The sequence below is a fragment of the Polistes fuscatus genome, unplaced genomic scaffold (genome assembly GCF_010416935.1).
Source record: "Polistes fuscatus isolate 324 unplaced genomic scaffold, CU_Pfus_HIC Scaffold6, whole genome shotgun sequence".
NCBI lineage: Eukaryota > Metazoa > Arthropoda > Insecta > Hymenoptera > Vespidae > Polistes > Polistes fuscatus.
Window position 1 is genome coordinate 3430779 of NW_025113140.1, and position 23579 is coordinate 3454357.

General features: G+C 28.2%; 1 protein-coding gene across 3 annotated transcripts in view; it reads right to left on the bottom strand.

Moving 5' to 3' along the window:
• The window catches only part of LOC122523476, a 66003-nt gene that overhangs the window by 36675 nt on the left and 5749 nt on the right, over positions 1 to 23579 (bottom strand). For all 3 annotated transcript variants that reach the window (XM_043645244.1, XM_043645243.1, XM_043645242.1), the window contains exon 2: positions 9035 to 10130. In XM_043645244.1, coding sequence (XP_043501179.1) covers positions 9035 to 9668 — 634 coding nt within the window. In that variant the 5' untranslated portion in view covers positions 9669 to 10130. The remainder of the gene's footprint in view (positions 1 to 9034; positions 10131 to 23579) is intronic.

A 23579-nucleotide genomic window follows, 5' to 3' on the forward strand; every position in this document is an offset into this window, starting at 1 on the left:
GAAACATTGTAGCCTATGAAAAGTTTTAAAAAAAAATGATGTATCTTCGGGTATTTACTCGAAAAGAGAAACGAAAATCTGTTCGCAGTGAAATGGAAAAAAATAAAAGGAGAAATATTGGAGACGGGAAGTATCATGGAATTGAACTTTGTCACGGGGTATGTGCATATAGATAGATAACTATATAGGTATATACACATTGACATAATTATGTATGTATTATGCATGAATGTAATATGTATGTATATATCTCTGTACATATCTTTAATTTATGCATATATTATTTACCAATGTATCTATGTATCTATGTATATATGTATGCAAGCATGCATATATGTATTTATGCATAACATGTATGTATGTATGCATATATATATTATGTTTTCTTCTATTTTTCGTTCTCTCCTGTTCATGCACTCTCTCTTTTTCTCTCTCTTTTCTTTCTCTCTCTCTCTCAGTACACTCTAGATTCGAGCGGTAAGAAACAACTATTTATAACTTGGTAACGAGGTCCTCGGTCCGATCTTATGAAACGTCGCCCTGGCAAATTTGTTTCTCAACGCGAAGTAAAAGTTGACGAAAGAAGTTTACTCAATGTTAACATAATCGATCGATCTTACGTACTTAAAATACCGTATACCGTATACCGATCGATCTTGAAGACACTTTATTCTTGTTGAAGTAAGTATTTAAATAAATACATATGTTTATATATTTGTTTGTATACATGTATTATACGTACACGAGAGATTAAAAAACCAAAATGTAATTAAATCATTTTTATAAATTAATTATTCATTTTTTTTCCTAGACTAACTTAATGTTTGTGATTTAAAAAAAAAAACACTTAAAATGTAACGAAATTAAAGAATAATTAATTTCATGAAAATTCGCAAAATGAACTTTCTTTTCTTTTTTTTTTTTTAGCCCGTTCTAACTACGTACAATTACCACCACTAGGCTCGTACGATTCCCGTTATTTTTGCGCGTAAATAATTTCGCGCATCGCGAACAAATTTTTGCGAAATAAAGTAGAAAGAGAAAGGGGTTGGTAGAGAAAAAATATATAATTAAATGTATACTCATTGCAATTCAAACGAACGAGATGGGATACATTTTTATCTCGGACGAGCAGATCCTTTGTTAGTAACATTGCATTTATTAAGGAAAACATTTATATCATAGAGAGAAAGAGAGAGAGAAAGAGAGAGAGAGAAGTAGTATCTTTTTCCCCTTTTCGTTTTAATTGCTATCAAAATAAAAGTATAGTCTATCTCACTATCTTTCTCATTTCATCCCTATCTCTATCTATTTATCTCTATCTTTTTCCCTTTGTCCTTTCTTTTTTAATCCTCTTTTCTTAATCTTACGTTTTCTCAACAAATAAGAAAAAAAAAACATAAGAAAAAAAAAACGTAAACGTATCCTACAGGTAAAATTTCTAGTTCTATACTTTTCTTATTGTTATTAATTTTATATTTTTCCGAGCCTTTCGAATTTAATACTTACAATTAAATATATAATAATTAATATATATATATGAAGAAAAAAGAAAATAAGGTAAATAAAAAAGAGAATCGAAAAATAATGATTGGTCGTAATTATTTTTAATTAACGCGCTACATTTTAGTACTTCCGTATTTTCGTCATTAACAACCGAAAGAACAAAATGGATAACGACTTCTGGCGGGAAATTCGAACGACGCGACGATTCGCGTTGCTCCCCCAACCCCTTCGATGTTTTGCTTTTTATTTTTCTTACGATAAGAAGAAAGAAAGAAAGTAAGTGAGAAAGGAGTAATTATCGTTCGGATTAAAGACGTCTCTCGTTAAACTTATCGCCGATTTTTCTCGATTCGTGAACTCAACTTGGGCGGAAAGAGAAAAATTAGAAAAGAAAAATAGAAAAAAAATAAGAAAAAAAAGGAAAAATAAATAATAAGAGGAGGAAAAGGAGGAGGAGGAAGAAAAAATAAGAAAGATATAGAAGAAGAAGAAGAAGAAGAAAGAAATTAGTTCTGCTTACGGTAAACGACGTTGTGGTTACGGTTAAGCTCGTTTTCTTGGCAGATCGGATTAGTGCTCCAGTTTACGATCGAAGACGAACGACGACAACGCCGAAGGGAGAAACCGTTCAACCGAATAATCCAACGGTAAGGATAAAGAGATAGAGAAAAAAAAAAAAAAAAAAAGAAAATAAAATAAAATAAAATAAAGAGAGCGAAAGAATGTAATAGGAGTGGAAAAAAGAAGCTTAATTATATTCACGATCACCCCTGGTGGTAAAATACAAAAGTTCTTCACTATTTTCCGATATGTAACGGAATACCTTGTTAAATGTTTTCTTTTTATATTTCTTATAAATTATTCAATTGGATGGGACAAAATAAACGATCTTCTTTAGTTAGAAATCGAGATAAAGAGAGTGAGAGAGAGAGAGAGATACCGTAATAATTCTTGCAGACAGTTCGAAGTCGAACATACATATGTGTATTTCGAGAATCATATATAGGTCAATATATTAGAGAATTTTAACAAGCAATAGAACGCGACGATAATCTTTGATTTTTCATAATGAAACTAGGCCAAGTTGTTTCGTCAATATTTTTTAATATAAACGAATTAGAATTGTAGGTTAAAGTATTACAATATTATTTTATGAAATATGCATCTTTATAAATTTAATCTTTATTATATATTCTTATTATTTTATTTATTTATTTATTTATTTAATTTGTAATATTTAAATGCAAAACTCGTCGTGCATGGATCAAGAGATCGTGCTCTCTGAAGTTTTATTGAAATGTTTTGTTATTTATATAAGTATTTTCTTCTTTCTTTGCTTTTTCTCTTTACTTTTCTATTTCATTTTATATTACTTTACTTTATTTTATGTTATTTTATTTATTTTATTTATTGATTTATTTAATTGTCTTTTGTTTTTTCTTTTTTTTTTTTATATCAATACGATTACGAAGAAACGTTAAGTGTTCAATGTCTGTAAAAGCTTATTAATCCAATGACAGACATCGAAACAAATTTACTCTGACATAAAGTAATATTTCATTTATCTTTTATGCAATAACATCAAATTAAATATCGTTTTTTTTTTTTACTTTTCTTTCTTTACAATCACAATTCGTAGTAATTACAAATTATTCCCTTTTTTTTCCAAAATAATTACAATAAATAATAATCAATATTGAACATAAACCGTAATGTGTTCTTCTAGTGAAATTCAACGTAATACATGCTATTAAACATTTATAAATATATTGCACACGAGTAAGAGCATGAAATTAATGATTCTACGTTCCTAGAATCCTATATACGTTTATACATTTAAATACATATTCAAATGGTTCATTAACGAATACATTTGCAATAATTAAAAACAAATCATTTAATCCATCGATGTTCTGTCATTCATCATGTAAATCGATTTAAAATTTAATCGAAGTACGGTGTCATCGTACCAAACATGTATTTCGTACGTATCTCATAAATAATAATAATCCTTCAAAAGTATCCAGAACCCGGTATAATGCAATTCAGTTGGCAAATATTTGAGCGTGTAGGTTCGTTCCTTGCCTCGAGGAAGCATAAAATAAAGTCCCATAAAGATGATAGTATAAGAATAAATAGGAGTTTTTCTCTTGCAATGATTGGATACGGTTTACGAGACTAAATCGACCAAACTCTTGTATTCCTTTCAGTTCGACTATAAAAAAATATAAAAGAAAATCGTCGTGTGTGTGTACCGATAATAATATTGTCTGCCACCAAACTCGTTCAACGACACACATCCTTTATCGTTTCTTCGACAGTTTATTTTTTTTTCCTTTACTTTTCTTCTTCTTCTTTTCTTTGTTCTTTTCTTTTTTTTTTTTTTTTTATAAATGGCTTCAATCCAAAACTACCCTTTAGCTATCTATACGCGTACTTATACATCGTATGTGTCTCTATGTGTGTGTATATTTTGTATGTATGTGTGTTGACAATAATAGGAACAAAACAAATTGCATTCGATTTCGTACTCGTTGGCTTTCTCCGTTTGTTCGACGAAAAAGGTCAGTTGTCCTATTACCAGATCGACAAAGAAAGAAGAAAAAAAAAAAAAACAGAAAAAAGAAAAAAAACAAAAAATATAGACTAAAATGAAATAAAGGGATGAGACATCAATATCAAGAAAAATCGATCGTTGATGAGCTTTTATGATTGGTTGAAGACCTTCCCCCCCCCTTCCCCAGCCATCCTTTATCATTGGCTTCTGGAATTATTATCAAATATTTCACGAATCTAATAAATCTTCCTTCACCGATCAACTGTCTTCGTTTTCATAATCTCATGAAAAATGTATTCTCTAAGCTTCCATCATTACTTCTTTTTATCCCTATCCCCTATTTTATTTATACTTTTCCTTTTGCCGCATTAGACAACTAATTTTTCGTTAATTTTTATTTATCATTTTTCGAAAAATTCATAATCGATATATGGGATACACCAATTGTGTATATTTTCGATAAATTACTTTAAGATTTTGTAAACCTCTGATATCATTGAATCTGACAATACTTGAATACATTTAAGAAAAATAATTAAAACAAAAAGTTGTGATACTCGTTAGATTCAGTCAAAAAGCTATTGCTTACTGAAAATAAATAAAAATGAAGAATGTGTGTGTGTGAATTTGCTAAAATTTGAAATTTTATAACAAAAAGGGGAGTTTCCAACAACAAAAAAAAGAATAAAAATAGGATATTTTTTTCCGTTATTTAATGCAAATGTTTTGTAGCCCTGAAGAAAGAAAATAAGGAACAATTTTTTTCTCATCAATCGGACGTTACCTTGAAATCTGGCAAACATTTACTTGCTATTGGCTCTTTTTTAAGAAAGCAAAAGAAAGAAATAGAGAGAGAGAGAGAGGCTTGGCAACGATCTCGGTAATTTTCATCGTGGCTTGAAATCAACAGCAATATAGTCAACGTTTTAGTGATCTTTTAGTCGTATTTTTCGTGGATTAATTTAAGAGACGAATATTTGATAAATAAACGTACGTAAACGTATGAGTAAGCTAGCGTAATGTTTGGTTGGAAAAAGAGAAAGAGGGAAAGAGAGAGAGAGGAAGAGAGAGCAAACACGATCGTATTTTTGTTAGAATTATCGTAAAATTTATCGATGACAATTTGTCCTTTTTAAAATAGTTTATGGATTTTGAATTAATCGTTCACATATGATATATATATATACCTAGATAGTGGAATATTCTCAAAGTTTTGTCATTAGTTTATCGACTCGCTCGTGTTTACGTTCTGGTTTATGTTATATGGTACAGAAGAAGGATAACGTAATCAGAAAACCAGTCAAATTTAATACACCGAACGATTTAATACACGATCACGCGATTCCTTTGGCTTATTTTATTAGAATTTATTTTTCAATCGATTTTAGTTCAAATGATTACAGATTGATTTCGTAAACATTTATTAAATAATTATTTTTATTTTATTTTTATTTTTATTTTTATTTATTTATTAAATAATTCTTTTATTTTTATTTTTATTTTTATCTACTATTATATTTATATTTCGTTATATATATATATTATATTATTATATTTATATTATTATTATATTATTATTATATTATATTATATATTATATATAATTATTATATACAATTAATATATTTATATTATATTTATATTATAATAATGAAGCTATTGGTTAGACAAACCTACCGATACTTCAAATTACAACAATTTAATTAAACATCACACCGATCATATAATTTTTGTGATTTTTATTTTACGCAAAATTACCAACCTGTAAAACTAATTTCCGAGCGTACTCATTTCATTTTAAGCTTATATCAAACAATTATAACGAAAAATACAAAATGAATACGTAATATAACAATATGAAATCGAACAGAATCGAATATCCGAATCGAAATAAAAAAGCTACAATTCTTTTTTCTTGTTGTTGTCTTGAGTTGAAAATTATCTAGCACGTTGTTATCTAAAATTATTGAAACTGTGTCGAGACAAATAAAAGTCACTTTTAAAAATCGTTTTTATATGTTAAGCTCGAAACTTTTCAACCCGCTCATATAATTCACTTAATTTCAAATCATGGAGAATCGATAGTTTCCCATATAAATAAATTAAATCGCGTTAATAAATTAATAACGCATACGTGATATCGATTTTTATAGTGATATACAAAATTATACGTTTAAAGTGTCAATCGTTCTGTTTTTTCTTCTTTTTTTTTTCACAATCATTGAATGTACGAACATAGAATTTTTGTACATTTGATAGGAAGAACGTATGATACTTATCAAAGCATAGTTTTCTTTCAAGGTTAAAAAGATCAGGTAGTTTAAGTGAAAGGTATCAAAGCAAGAGAAGCAAGAGCATCTTATAAAGTAACTCTCCAAGATGGTAGGCACAAGTTACAGGAAGTTAGAGCAAGCTTCGTGGCGAGGCAAGTGCTTTCCAAAGTCCCTTTCCCTTAACTCCTAGCCCCAATCCCTTTCGTTTCATAGTCTTCGTTGTCATCATGGTCGTCGTCGTGTTCGTTGTTGCTAAAGTTTTCGCGTGGTTTACGAAGTTACGCGTGCCATTCGATTTCTAAAAAGAATATTCTTCGTTTCTACGAACAAAATTTGATGCAACGAATCAACGAAGATTCTTTGTAACAACCCTTTGTTCATATTTTTTTTCATTAACGATAATATATATTAATATATTATAATTAATATAATATATATTAATAATAATAATATATATTAATTCCACAACGTTTATTGTTAAAACAAATCAAGAGATCGATTATTTAATTATTCTCAAAATTTTTATCTTTAAAAATTTATTCAAGACAATGATTACGGAAAAAAGAAGAAGAAAAAATATACAAATATTTTTTCGGAGAAATTTCTTTTTGTTTTTTTTTTCAAATATTCGCGATAAACAACGAGAGAAATAAAAAAGGATTAAGAGAAAATTTGCCCTCTCTTATCGTTTAATTATATTTACAGAAAGATTATACACACGTGCAAACGTTTTATAAAAAGGAAAATCGATTGATTTATTTATTTTCTTTTTTTCATTTCTGTCAAAACTTCAACAAGTTTTATCGTCCTCGGTGGTCAGAATTTACTCGCGATCAATCTAATATGACCGGAGGCAGATGGGTTTTCACAGTTTTACCTTTTCGTTTTTTAAACGGTATCGCGGAACTATAAATCAAAATCTCTAGGAATTGATAGACATTATTAAACGTAGGTGTGAAAAGGAGAAGTATCATCTAACACCACGAACTATGTATATCGTTCGTTTATCCACGAGAATTCGTCGTCAATGCGATTGCATTATTTATCGTCTAATATTTACCGTAAATCCAAATACATGTTACGTATTTTAATGAGAAAGAAAAAGAGAAACGATTAACATAAACTCGATGTTTATTTTTTTTTCGTTTCCAACGTACAACACGTAAACGCGTTTAGTAAAATTTTCCAAATAAATCGTCCGCATATAATCTGATTTCCATATTTATTTCGCTGATTTAACAAAAGGGGTTTTACAGTATTTGAAGAAAAAAAAACATTAATTTTATTTCCCAACAATAAACGAAGTAAACCTTTCTGATTATTATTATTTGACGAATGTTCTTATCGATCGAATTTCATTTTTCTTTTCCTTTTTTTTTTGTTTTTCAAGTAAAATAAGAGAGAAGAAAAAGAACAAATTTGGTACTTTCGATCCGAAGAGGAGAATAGTTAGACCCGAGAGAGAAAATAATTCAAGTTCGTTCATACCGTATTTCAAAGCTTTAAAGCCAGCAGTCGGCCAACCAGCAAACTAACTCGACCGACTTTCTCGTTGAATATGTAATGATCTTAGTTGGTATTTAGTTCTTGTTAGATCGATTTGCCATTACTTTTATTACCCGAAAAGCAAGATAATTCTCGAGAGTCTTGTCGGGAGTTATATGTAATTATAACTTCTTCTTTTTCTTCTTCTACTTTTACTTCTACTTCTACTTCTCTGCTTCTTTTTCTTTCCAGAAGAAAATTAATTTAGTGAAATCTATCCGATTGTGAAAATTAATTATCATTTGAAAATTTAATAGAAGATTTAACTGATCTTTTATCGTCTAAGCAAACTTATCTCAATACGATGAAATCTTAAAACTTGTAATTTCCAATTCGTTAAACTGTAAAATTGAATTCGATTATTGCTTAAAAAAAATATAAGATAAATTGTACTAACCGTGTAAAACATGAAAGGTAATAAATGTCATTAATAAATATCAAAATTAATTGAGTATGTTAAACCCTTCCTATTATTCTTGTATTAATTTTTATGTAAATTAATAAAAGAAAAAAAACAAAAGAAAAATGCACAAACTATCATATTCACTCACAAATGTAATAAGTTTGAATATTCCCATTCGAGTGGAAGCAAAATGGAAAACTACAATGTGTGTCATAAACGAATACTATAAACCTTAAACAATTTTTTGTTAATCCAGTATTGTATTGTTTGTATTGTTGTACGTGTACAACATGAAAGGTAATAAATGTCATTAATAAATATCAAAATTAATTGAATATGCTAAACCCTTCCTATTATTCTTGTATTTATTTTTATGTAAATTAATAAAAGAAAAAAAACAAAAGAAAAATGCACAAACTATCATATTCACTTACAAATGTAATAAGTTTGAATATTCTCATTCCAGTGGAAGCAAAACAAAAAACTACAATATGTGTTATAAACGAATACTATAAACCTTAAACAATTTTTTGTTAATCCAGTATTATAATTATTATTGATATAATAATGCTTTAATTTTTTGTTTGTATTAAATTAATTGTATTAGATTATTAAATTATTAAATTATTATTATTATTTAAATTATTAAATTATTATTGATAGAATAATGCTTTAATTTTGTTGTTGTAATACTTATTTTGAATTTAATAAATGAAAATATGTAGATGTAACGATAAAACAATGACTTACCGGTCTGGACAAGTTTGAGAGCGTTGACATTGTGTTGTTTAAGGGAATCGTTGAGATTCGGCTGCGTAAGATCCTTCAAAGGATTATTAGCAGTAATTGTGTTAGTAGCGGCGGCGGCTTCGTCGCCAATGATATTTCGATTGTTCAGCATATTCCGGCCTTTTTTTCGAGACACTTGTCTCGTTTTATCTCGTAGTATGTTATTATCGTTATCGTTATCGTAATCGTAACGTGGTTGCTGATCCCTTCGTTTCGATTTATTACGTAATTGTTTATCCTTTTTAATTTTTTTTTTATTATTACTAGTATTATTATTACTATTATTACTATTATTATTATTACTATTATTATTATTATTATTGTTATTGTTATTATTATTATTATCCTTTTTACGTTCTCCCTTTTCACGAACTTTTTCTATTTTCGTCCGATCGTCATAATATTCATCTTTCGTAGTATCAAGTTTGACGACAGGAAGTGAATGACGGTAAATAGGATTTTCTTCCCGATAGCCACTCGAATTTGACGAAACTGAGTTAATATAGTTAGCGTTCAAGGTCAATGGCTCGAAAGACTCCCGAAAAGGATTCTCATATAATCGAAGAAGTTCCTCGAGCGGAAAAATGACGAACATTCCCAGAAATCGTAGATCTCTTCGATCGCAACGTTTTCCTTTTCGTAATCGACTTCTCGTTCGATATCTTCCTCGTAGTAGTTGATTCTGTCGTTATCGCGAATTTTCTCGAGTTCAGATTCGTCGTATACGATAAACGTTTTATTTTCCTCGATGACACGATTGTCGTTGAAGCCACAGTTGTCGATAACTTTGATAATAATTTTTTCGAGACACCCGTTTCTGTTACTATCGATAATGTTACTGTTACTGATGCTGTTTTCTTCGATCTGGCCAAAGCCAACATCCCGATCCAACGAATCATCCTTGACGATACCTTTCCGATCGGTTGTCGAGCGGTTCTCCATGAAGAACCGCATGTTTTATTCGATCCCTCTTAGATCTTCCAGCTTGGAATATTTTCTTTCGCGTATTTTTATTTTCCCATTGTTTGCTCTAATTAGCAATTTATATTTTTCTCATCTGTAATCAAACAACAAAATATTTATATTTTATTCTAGATAAACAACATTTTGTTATTACGAAATAACATTTATAACACATGAAATATATAAATTCTAAAAAAAAAAAACATTTCGTTATTATACGAAATAACATTTATAACACATGAAATACATGAAAGTATTTTATATATCTAAAAGAAGAGTTATTTTTCTCTCTTTCTACGAATAGAAGGGCTGAAAAGTTCAAAGTCTAGCATGTGGATGGCTTTAATAGAACTATATCTGTTATTTCGTACATTTGAACAAACCGAGAATGCATCTTGGAAAATGCTTTATAAAATATCAAACAAAACAACAATACAGAGCTTAATGTTTAAAAAATGTCCTTCTTTGAAATATAAAAGTTTTAAACGTTACATTGTATGTGAAATCATTTCAAGATACTTGTAAGAAATTCAACAAATATATTATAATCTATTAAGCAAATTTATTTATATTAAATAATATTTTTGTCGAAGAAAAATATGAATATTAAACGAACGATACAAATTTTGTTCAACGATTTAATAAAATTTTCCAGATATTTTTTCTATTAAAAATATTCGAAATATCGTTGGAAGTGCAAGAAATGCATTTAAAATGATGATTGAACGATCGAAATAGTATAATAATTGATTAAATCTGTGATACTTAATTGGATAAATTAAATTGAAAAAAAGAGATAGAGAAAGAGAGAGAGATAGAGATAGAGATAGAGATTGATAATTTAATTCAGAGATATATAGTTTTAATATGATTCCATTTAATTTTGAAATATTTATTGTTAAATACCTTTTTCATTGAGAGAAAAATGGATTATTTTATATGATATTCGTTTACACCAATTGTTTTATAAATATATAACTATATTCGAGGCACATAATGTTTTCTCTTTTGTGAAAATCAAATTATTCGAAATCAATGAAATATTTCCTGACAAGTAATGATCGAGTTAGCGGTTTGTTTCATATAAATTTTTCTTAAATATTTTAAAAAGAATATATATTATATATAAAAATTATTATATATATATATATATATAAAGAGTACATAAATTGATCGCTATTCGTTTATTTTATCCTAACGCCATGAAACTTACAGGAGGACACGTTGGTAATATGTATGTGTTTGCTTTTTATCAGGTGAAGAACCATATGTGTATGGTACTCGAAATGATCGATCGAATTTTCCACATTTCGCTTTATAAAATGAATTCTAATCTTTTATTTTATCTCGTTTATCTACGGTAAAAACCCAAGGTTGATATAATTGGAAACAAAAATTATTGTTTCTCTTCGAAGAAGAATCATCCTAATAAACGTTAACTCTTATTATTACGTTAATTAATTCAAGTTACAAATAATAAATAATTATTGTATAAATATATTAATGAATATTAATTATTAATTAATATAATATTAATTATTCAACTTGTTTTTTACTGACAGATATTTATTTGTATTAACGATAAACAACGTCGTTGCATTAATCAAATGAAATATATCGAATAAAATTCGATAAGAATGTGTAATTACTTTTTTTTTATTTCATGTAAATTGGATCGAGACTCGTAGGTTGTTAATTATCAAAATACACACGATACTAATAAACTCTATTATTATTAACATACATGACAAACATGCTCTGATTACATAAAAGGTATAGTATCTATCTATCTATCTATCTATCTATCATCTATTTATCTATCTCTCTCTCTCTCTCTTTTTCTGTATATAACACACTCTCACTATACTAGCTCGTTTTAATCCCAAGTAAATATCTTGCATAAAGTGCGAGTAAAACCTTGGCTAACATGCAACCCCGGAAATCGTTAACGTCGGCGAATAAGATTAAGTAATTGGTTGATACTATGCTATCATAGTTAAACCGATGAAAATATATAATAATGCGTCCAACTAAAAGTTTTATACGAAAATATTTTGTGTATTAATAGAAAAACAAAATGTTGCGTTTTCACACACGTATAAGTATACACGCGCTGTACACACACACACCTTGAGAAAAATTTGCATTTGCTAAAAGTAACACAAAAAGCGAATAATACGTAATTTTAATAGAAAAATTGTATTTAAAGCAAAGAATGAATAGACAAAAAATGTTGTCAAAATAAAAACACTTTTTATTTCAAATATTTGACTTGCTAGTGGTAAATGCAACATGTTCTATTTGATTTTAACTGATCTTTAACAAAATATTCACTATTATAGAGATACAAAGTATCATACTTTTAAAATCTTTCTTTTCTTTCTGTTTCTGTAATAATTTGTTTTAGTTTATTTCTTTTAACAATGAAAATAAATTTCTTGACTGTACGAATTGATTTTTATGAGTCACTAAGTAAACATCAATCTTAAAATATTATTGATTTTCTATAAATATCTTCTTCCATAACAATAAAATATTTCTGTTTATACAGAAGGTACAAAAAACAAGAAGAAGAAGAAGCAGAAGAAGAAGAAGAAGTAAAAGGAATAGTTTCAAATATTGAACCACCACATTCATATATACATATTGTATTGTACATTCACATTGTGGAAGAATATGAAAGATTATGAAGATTTATGGGAATATTTATCCTTATTTACAAAAAAAAACATAACGGTACTCCAAAGGGATATGAAAGAAAACCGTACCCCTATTTCTCATCTTCCATTAGGCCTACATACAGAGTGTCCAAGGGTTTCTCAACCAAACAGTGTCAGCATATTATATACACGAAAATAAGAAAAATATGTTACGTAATCATGGATCATTTAAAGTTTGATTAAAAAGTTATGATTAAATGTTCACATTTATTCGGCAACGGGATTGCCCTTAAATTTCCAGTCGATTACATTCAATTTTTCTTATATAATACTTATCTATGATGTTGCAATAATAAGTAAGATTCAATATATAATATAAAATAGAAAGTATATTTTACTAATAAGAAATAATAATGAAGAAATTACTATATTGTAAATGTATTAATAAATTAATCATAATGTGTTGTTTTATTTTTCTGTTCTCGGTAAAGCAACTTTTGAAACATCCTATATATACCTTTACGTATAAAATACATTTACGTAACTTACGATATTTATTTTATAATATACGAATATTTGTAAAATAACAGTCAATATTTGTAGAGCACTTTTTATCAGTAAACTGTCAGTATTATTATCAAGAAAACATTATTTCGCCATTGTGAGATATAGATATCTCCGTCAGGAAAATAATAATTTATCTATTTAACCATTTGTTTTATTTATATTTATTTATTGTATGAGAATATATGAATTTCATCGTGGTCGTAAGCTAGACATTGAATTTACATCTTCCAAGATTAAGTTTACCAAGATAAAACATCTAATTAATTCATTTTCAACGACTTTAGCAGCATTAAAATGTGTATCCACAATGCTACTTAAGAATAAATATATAATTAATATTTAAATTCTCTCGGAGAAGGGAAATTATTTTGTTATTAAATATTAACATCCCAGCTTTATTAATTTTTCTCTACTACCGAGAGAAAGCTTATGCATTTACGTGGCCCTTGTCATTGTTCCCGATAATTGAATATTCTTTATAGAATAGTTAAATGGGTTTCGTTCACCCTTTGACATTATTATGTTTATGCATAAGTGTAATTAACAATTTTATATCAGAAACAAGAAACACAAAATCTATACAGATATGTAAACGTATATAAATTATCGTTTATCGGATAATATTCACGAATTTTATAAGCCGATCAAACGTTAATCTCTCTCTTTGAAAATAGATAAATCCAAAACTTTGTTATTTATTCTCTTTAATCTAGAAACGATTTTATAAGATAATTATCGATCTGTTTTTCCAGATTGTTATCTAAATTAGTCTGAATAAATTCATTGCATCACAAAATAGCAATCTTTTTTTTTTATCAAGAAATTCAGCAGTTGTAGTTGAAAGATGTGGCCAAAGTAATCGAAAATAATATAAACTATTTAGAATATATATAATAACACGTCTAACATAATATTACTTTACAAATAAATATTAAATTTGTTAAAAAGGCAACGAATTAATTGATACACCTAATAGTTCATATCTTCTCGACTTTATAATAAATTTTTCTTTTTTTTTTTTCATATAGATCTAATAATAACGATTTTTTTCCAAGAGAATAAAAAATAAAAAGAAAAAAAGAAAATGGCATTATATTGGATTACAGGAAGGTGTAGAAACATTAAAACGGCGTGATTTTTATGAGAACACAATTATAATCTAATATGGAGTGGCTTTCAACGTTAAAGCATAGCACTTAAAGCCATCTCTCTCTCTCTCTCTCTCTCTCTCTCTATCTCTACCTATATTTATTTCTTTATATCTCTCTTTTATCCCATAGGACAACGTGGTTCACGTCTAACTAATAAGGGCGATCTTTCGTTACGAAATATTCGCCATAATGAAATGCATTATGTATTAACCGCTGCGTACTTTAGTCTTTGCTATACGTCGGATCTTTGAAAGGGACTTTATATTTAATTAAAACCTTTCAACAATCTGCTTTTTCCCAAGGATAATGAGAAAAAAAAAATTGAATGAAAAATCTTTCAATCCGTCTCTGATTTTATCGATATATGCACATAGCTTTTTTTATTTAAATTATTATTTATTATATTATATATATTATATTATTTTATTATATTATTATATTATATATTATTATATTATATTATTTTATTAATTTGGAAATTTTAATGTCAAAAATTCATCGTGTTCTGATAAAAGTCAATTATATCATGAAAAAAATTAAACAAAATCGGTCCATTAATGAAGTTATGATATCGATAAAGAACAAAACACCTTATTATAAAATAGTATCATTTGTAGAAAAGTTGGATACAAAATATAAAATAAATTAGTTGAACTTTTTCATTAGGAAACATTTTTTCCCAATCCAAAATAACCGAACTAAATCCCCTTGACGTTTATAAAAGAAATTTAAAGACCATTTCACCTAACATAAATTACATTCACATAAACGAGAACGTGAAAAACGAATACTGGATAAATGAAAAAATGTGTTCGATCGCGATGGAAAAGAGAGTCGTTTGATATTCAACCGTGTAAATAATAAGATTTGAGAAAACTAGTCGCGATATTAAGCCAGCTTAATCAAATGAATTTAATTAAGGATATTATATGGTTGAAATAGGTTCAGCTATTAGAATCTTTCGTGCATAGTTTCAATTTTACGACTAGTTTATCAAAGTTCTCTTCCCGTTTAACAGTAAAATTTATTTTATTAGTTATACCATCATGTTGTGTGTTACACGTTCTCGCTATATATTAAAACTAAAAGATACGAGGGGAAAATATAAGTAGTATTATGAAAGTACTTAATTATTTATATGTACGCGTGTGTTTCTGTTAATGAATGAATTGCAAAACCCTTTTCCTTTTTCCTTTTTCTTGTTCAGTGTATACATATGGGAGAAAAACTGGAGAGAGAAAAAAGAACTGTTGCTTAGGCAAAAATGTATACGGGTTTGTATAATACAAGTCGTAATAGTTTTAAGGGTCAGTAATTACTTGCGCCGTTGGATTTCAACCTTTACCTTCTCCTCTCAACCCTCACTACTCATCAATTAATTATCCGAGAAATTCTGAGAGTCAGGGCTGTAATTAAGAAACTCGTTTCTGCATCGACCCTCGAGGATTCTCAGATTCGCGAGTAGATTTATTTTTTGTTACTTTTTTCAAGAGTTCATTCTGGGACTCTTATACACGCTCAAACACAATAATCGTTTTTTCAATATCAACATTATCGGATTTTATTTTCCCGTTGAAATGCAATAAACTCAAACGATTCTCTAAATATTTATTTTGTATAAACAATTATTTGACACGATATATGTTTATTTGTAAAAACTCGATTGAATTTTTATACTTATTTCTTAATTTAAATTTAAAAATTATTATTTGTTTATCATTTAATTATTTTCACTTAGGATATAGAAAACTTCTTCACAGTGATAATAATAATTATTTCTAAATCCAGTACGAAATAGTAAATAAACAAAAAATATGCAATAAAATTGACAACAGAGTAGTACTCTATTGCAAAATTTGTCTCTCTCGAGACAAAAATATATTATTTATTAATTTATATTTTAGCAATTATTAAATAAAATTCTTTTTGAATTGTATGTGATATTAATACGGGATAAGTGAGAAGTAACATTGAATTTTATGAAGAAAAAGTAAAAGAAATAATACTCGACTGTAGTTGTCGATTTTGTGCTTTAAAAGCTCGGTATTAGAAATATACTAAATGCACCGTGAGATGTTGACTTGTAGGTGATATTAGAATCAACATATGTAAATTTTCTATATACGTGACTATATATATACGTGTAATGTACATATACGATAGAAACGTTCCTATTGTTAAAAATTTTAATAACTTTCGCGAACTGATGTAAAACTCGTACGTGTGCGTATTATAATAAAAGGGATGCAATGTGAATGGTATGCAATATAAATGAAAAAGATCTACTTTCCAATATCATTCAAGAAATTTACATATTCATCGAAATTAATATCCCGATATCATGAAATTGTTTTATAATATAAAATACAAAATAATAAAAAGGTGCCCGAGAGTGTTGTAAACCATCTAAGTGTTGTATCATAGTTTTGGATAAAACCTACAATATTTTTGCAAAACTTTTTTGTCCGGTTATCTGGCTATCGGAAAAAATTGTCCTCTTATAAAAAAAAAAAACTCTTTTCAGTATTCAAAAATTGTCATTTGCCAAAAATTCACCTCTGGTACTTTATATTAAAATTTCATTTTTATCCTAGCTGTGTATATATACATACAATATGTATATAGGTTTTCTTTTTATAATAATTTAGAAATTTTGTATTACAAACAAAAATCAGGTATTTCAAACTGACAGTGGAATCTGGTACAAATGTTACTGTAATTCACTGTATATAAATATTTCCATATATGTATAACGATTATCTAATCCACGTATTCATGGAATTTAATATCTCTAAATTATACATTTGTTATATAATATACATTAAAAAAGACAATATCACAATGTCATTAATATTCTATGCAACCACATATTGCATGTAGATATACGATACATAAATCTAAACAAAACATATATATATATATATCTATATCGATTGTTAAATCTGCTTTCAAACGAACTAAGGCTAGAGTTTCATGCGAGTATAATTAAATAAGTTCCGGGATACGGGTAATATTTCAACGGGGAAATGCGAGCGAGAAAGTGGTTTTACCAGCTAGGCCCGTCACTAGGTCCTATCTATTTCTGAATTAATCTCAGGGATTAGACCACTTATAATTCTGTTCTCGTTTAGAAATCCACGAACTCGAAGTATACCGTTGATATTTCGACGATCTCGTTGATCCAGTGAGAAATCGAGAACAATTTTGTATTAGTCTCTTTTTCCCTCTTTTACTTTATTTTTCGTGAAAATTTCAAAAGTAAATTGACTACTGGATGTTTTTGTCGTGAACTATTTTCGTTGAAAAATCAAAAGGTTCGTTGCATTCGACGTGACCAAAGAATGAAAAAAACCTATGTATATATGCAAATATATACTTTTTCTCTCTTTCTCTTATTGAATGTCAGGTTTGTCGCTTTGAAATCGTTTCTGCTTTAACTGTCCCATACAGATAAATTTTAAATCCCCATAGATGAATACCATTTTTACGATGAAATATTTTATTTATGTAATTTTAATTTTTGTCATTTTTTTTACGATCGAACATTAACGGCTTATTGTATAAAGAACTACTTTTTTTTTTAAATTATTAATAGTAATATGGTTAAATGTAATATAATATAATAAATGTAACGTAATATAATTAAAATAAATAAAATAAATATAATATAATTAATGTAATAAAAATATACCACTATATTTTTATTTCTAAATTGTCTTTATTCTAAACACACTAATAGCAATATTTTACAATTAAAAATCTAATAAAAATAACGGAATACAATTATATGTAACACTCGCTGTATATTCTGATAAGAAGAATTAGTCAACGATAAATAATCATTTACGATAACTATTCGTGTTTCACGCTAGCTTACATAAAAGCCCAGAAAATACTTTTTCGCGTTTACAGGATGTAAAATCACAGTAATCGTGTCAAAGCTGTGTCAATAAAAAATGAGGCCATGTAAATACGTTACCTTGAGCGATAACTTAAGGCTTCTTCGATCTGTAAATACTTATTTACTCTTAATTTTAGCGATTCAACTTTGATTTCGTCGTAATCGGAAACGTCAAGCCAGAAAATCGTCTAGACGTAAAATCCGGATATCATTTATGCAAACCAAAGAAATCTCGTATGTACAATTGTTTCGCTTTTATTATATAGCATGTATATATATATATATACATACATAATAAAAGGATGACGGTAAAATATATACATATATATATTTTATGTAATATTTATTCATCTATTCTATTTCTTTTTTTTCTAAACGTCGACCTCTTTTTATTTTTCTAAACAAAATGAAAGAAAGGATGAAATTTATATAGGTATGTAGTATAATACAACGTTTATCAAAGGGTATCTCAGAACTCACTGTTTTAAAGCAATTCGATCAATGCAACTCTCCTTTTTCTATTGGGCCTTTCTTTTCAACGATTTAAATCGATTCCCTTTTTAAATCAATTTAAATCCAAATTGAGTTTCGATTGACGAGCTATCAGCTTCTTTCTCTCTCTTTCTTTATTTTAAACATACGCATAGATAACACACACAATTTAATTAACAATATAAAATTAAAATAGACAAAAGTACAAAACTTTGTATAATTATATTTAGTTAAGTAAGTATAATTATTTATACGATACTTAGTTACGTAGTATACAAAAGTACAGTAATTATACTTTAATTATAATTATACTTATAATTATACAAGACTGAATAATTATACTATAGCAATACTTTTTTAATGATGTAACAAACTGAAACGACGTTTTAGTAAGTTTCTTTTATGATATTTTTAATATTTCAAAAGCAAACGAGAAATCTAAATAAGAAAGAAACAGAAGAGAATAATAAGCAAATGAGAAAATATGGTTAATAAAATGAGAATGGATTAAAAACTAATGCTCCCAAGTGAATCCCGACAACTTTTTTTTTTTTACACAAAATTACTTCTTAACAGTATCATCATAATGATACTAATAATAATAAAAATGATAATGCGATAATAAGTAGAGAGAAAGGAAATGTGAAAATAGGGGTAATTAACGTGATTAGCTGAGTACAAAAAAGAAACATAGTGTGAATGTGTTTAAATGAGAAGGTAATTTTCTTCTTTCTTCTTCTTCTTCTTCTTCTTCTTCTTCTTCTTCTTCTCTTTCTTCTAAATGCTTAAATATATACATATATATAGAAACGTGCGAAATTGGAGTTTTGCCAGAACAGCCGATATTCCAGAACACTGAACTTTGTTTATTTTTCGTGAAGGCGCGTGTCTTATAAGATATAAATATTTACGATTTCGTAGCTCGACTCGGAGAAGCTTAGGGTAAAGTATAAAATAGATTTCTTATACTCACTCTCACTTTCTCTCATTTTTGTTGTGATTCAAAGCAAAGTATCTACAAAGAACGTGCATTCCTATCAACATACTCACGTATTTTTATTCTTTCAGAATGAGGTCCTTTCATTCGAACGATTTCACGTCTCTCAGAATCTGCTCGTGAAACAAATTGAAGAAAAAATAATTAAGAAAAAGAAAAAACATTTATTTCCCTTCCAATCGACAAAGATTTCCCTCGACGAGCACTATCGAAAGTCAATTAATTCTATGTCGCCTTCAATCGTTACACTATGGTCCCCTACAAGTAGACTACGCTTCGGCTAACCACGATTCGGTACGAGATTTTCCAATAATTCCGATATCTTCCAGAGAAAATCCTATTGGAATCGAGAATCCCTGATGGATTTCGCGCAAAATGGTGTGGCCAAGGAAAAGAAAGAAAAGAAAAAACAGAAAAAAGAAATATTAAGTAATCGTACTATTACCTATCTATTACTACTACTACTATCGTTACTACAGTACTGTGAAAATGATCTTTATAACATCAGTTTCCAATTAATCTAATTATATTTCAATCAAATTTATTCTATTAATCCTATATAAATATAATATAAATACATATATTCCGAGATATCGAAATATCGAAAACCAACGAAGGTTTCAAGTTTATTTTAATCATTTTATGCGATCGGATTTTTCTTAATAAAGTTTCTTCCTTTGTCGAAGCATTATACGCGAACGGAAGCGAAAAAGAAAATAAGAGAGACAAAATAGATAGAAGGACAATTTCTTTACCTTGATCAATGATGTGAAATTACCATGCAAATTTGCTTGATCTTGTTGTACACACTTTCCTTCTCTCTCTCTCTCTCTCTCTCTCTTTCTCTTTCTCATCGTTTTTCTCTTAAATACACTTGTTCGACGACTACAAAAGGGAACTTTCATTCTTTAGAAAAAGATGTACACATAACAACGATGACAGGATAGACCTTGATAACTAATGCTCATCGTTGCGACTTAATTTGCAATTTTTTTATCGATATTTGTCAACCCCCACCACCACATCCATACCTCTTTTTCTTTTATCTTACATGCGCGTGTATACGAAGATTATCTGTTTTGTAATAATAATATACACATAGAAATCCCCACTGTATACGGTCGTATTATTTAACAGGCTAACATTCACGGCCCAGTGCCACCGTTTCCAAAAATACATCGACCAGTGCTTTTGTGTACGTTCGCGAACACGTACGAACATCGTACAAGCAAAAAATTTATTTATTGTACCTGCCGTGTCTGCCGTTAACTTCTTCATAGTCATTGTTTGCATCATCATCATCATCATCATCATCATCATAATAATTGTTTTCTTGGCTTTCGTTAAAAGACGATAATATTTTACCGTTTGATTAATGATCGTAAGTATGTTCTTCATTTTATCAGTGACAAGTATCTCCCTGTTTGCCCTCTATAATCTCAAATGACTCAAAATGTTACAAAATGATACATCAATATTTTACAATATTCTTTTTAAATGTTTATAAATTTATATCTAATTAAATTTAATTTTATTCTGCACACACACACACATATATATCGTTGTTATAATCTCGTTGGTAATCGATAAGATCTTCTATAGCGATTATTAATTCTAGTTTGGAGTAAATTTAGTATCTTTGAAAATTGTTTGATTCATTTCTAATATATATTTAAAGTTTGATATTTGTCGGTTTCAGGTTACACGCATTTTTTTATAATCTCAGAAAATATTTTAGACACAGAGGGATGATTTATTTTCTAATAAAAAATTCAAAAAAGATAGAAGAAAAAGAATGTAAAAAAAGAGAGAAAGAGAGAGAGAGAGAGAGAAAATGAGAGAAAAGATGAAAAAGAGCACAGTTCTCGAAGTAGCAATCTCTTGTTGACATTTAATTCAGGCTTCTTTCCCCTACCACTTCTCCCAAAAAACACAGAAAGAGGAAGAGAGAGAGAAAGAGAAAGAAAGAGAAGAATGAGAAGTTTCAATTTCATTCGATCAACGTCAGAGAGTGTATCCGCTAAATTAAAGGTGGTAGAGACACCGCAATAGTGAGCCAAACGTGACGGTGGTATACTCTTTGTAACTCGTTCATTAACGTGCAAATCAGTACAATCCGAGATCTAACGTGCAAATAATTCAGTACAATCCGAGATCTAACGAGGATTAAATCTAGCAAAAAGAGAGAGAGAGATAGAGAGAAGCATTTGGCCAAGAGAATTGTACCACGTTCTTCACAATCCCTTTCTACGAAAATTAGTCGAACTCAACGTGGTTCTCAGTACCATCTATTATTATTTTAATGACCATGATTAAACGTTACTCAAATTTATAATTTTTATAAATTTTCGTACATTTCTTTTTCTCTACATCAATCTTACGCGAAATGTTTGATCTGATTAATTTCTGATTTTTATTTTTTTTTTGTTTGTAAAATATCACTTTTAATAAAAATAATAATCGTTGATCTATGCGAGATAAGGTAAAAGCCCCCTCGGTTGGCCAGGCCCCCTCTATTGGCCACTTTATGCCACAACAGTGATTATAAATTATATGCTGATGTGCACATGGTGACAGTTTTTAAAAAAAATATTTTTAAAATATCATTGAAAGTAATTCGGATTATTTTAAAAATATATTTAAAAACGAAAAAAAATAAAGTTGTGCAAGACTTCTGTTTTTGGATGGTTTCTTGTTAAGTAAGGTAAGGATACTGTGATTTTTATTAACCTATATATTTCATTTTTGACAATAGCAACCAAAATATTTTTTTTTCTGCAATTAACATAGCTTAAAATTATTATAGAAATTGAAAATTAAGTGATTTTTAATTATTCTCCATTAAAAATATGGTGGCCAAGCATGGAGACAGTATTATTGCCTCTGTTTTTATCATTAGCCAACTTATGGCTATTCGCTTTGAGGTTATATATATTTGTACATAAAGTATTCAACTAGTTTTTTTAATACTAATGAGTAATTAATTTCTTTGTACACGAGTTTTGAATTATTCAATTTTGATTTATTTAATAAATTAGTTATTAATTAATTATTTATTTTAAATAGGAAACGTGGCAAATGAGGGGACATGCGTGGCCAAAAGAGGGAGAAAGTTGGCTAAAAATAGGGACATTGCAAATCTATGTTTTTTTTAATTTATTATTAAAATATTTATGAATAATTTGTCTTTTCTTCATTTTTATTCAAAGTTGAAAGCTCAAGCTTACAGGTTAAACCATTAGTTTAGATGTAAGTTATTTTATTGAATGAATATAATTTTTCTAAAAAGAAAACGGCTTAACTGGTCAACCGAGGGGGCTTTTACCTTACATAATACGCGCGTCGACTTTTAAAACATGACAAATCATAGAAACAATTTGATTATACATTTCTGAAATGGATACTGAACGCGTTAATCTTCGTGTATACAAATTTCTGTCTAACGACAAGAAGAAGAAGAAAAAGAAGTAAAATAAAAAATAGAAGAATAGTAAGAAAAAAATGACTTTTAAAAAATTGTCAGAAATAGACAAAAAAAAAAGTAGAAAAAGAGAGAAAGAAAAAACATACATCAAATGTCAGGAGGCAGATGTTCGATGCTTTTTCAAATTTATTTGTTATTTTTATTTTTATCCGATAATCATTGGCCAACAGCGGAAACTCGAAGTTTACCGTTCTAAAACCTGTCACGTTTTATTCTCCTTTTACGCTCGTAGTCGATCACGAAATAGGATTATAAAGGCGTTTATTTGTAGCCGAACGATCGAGATGTTGG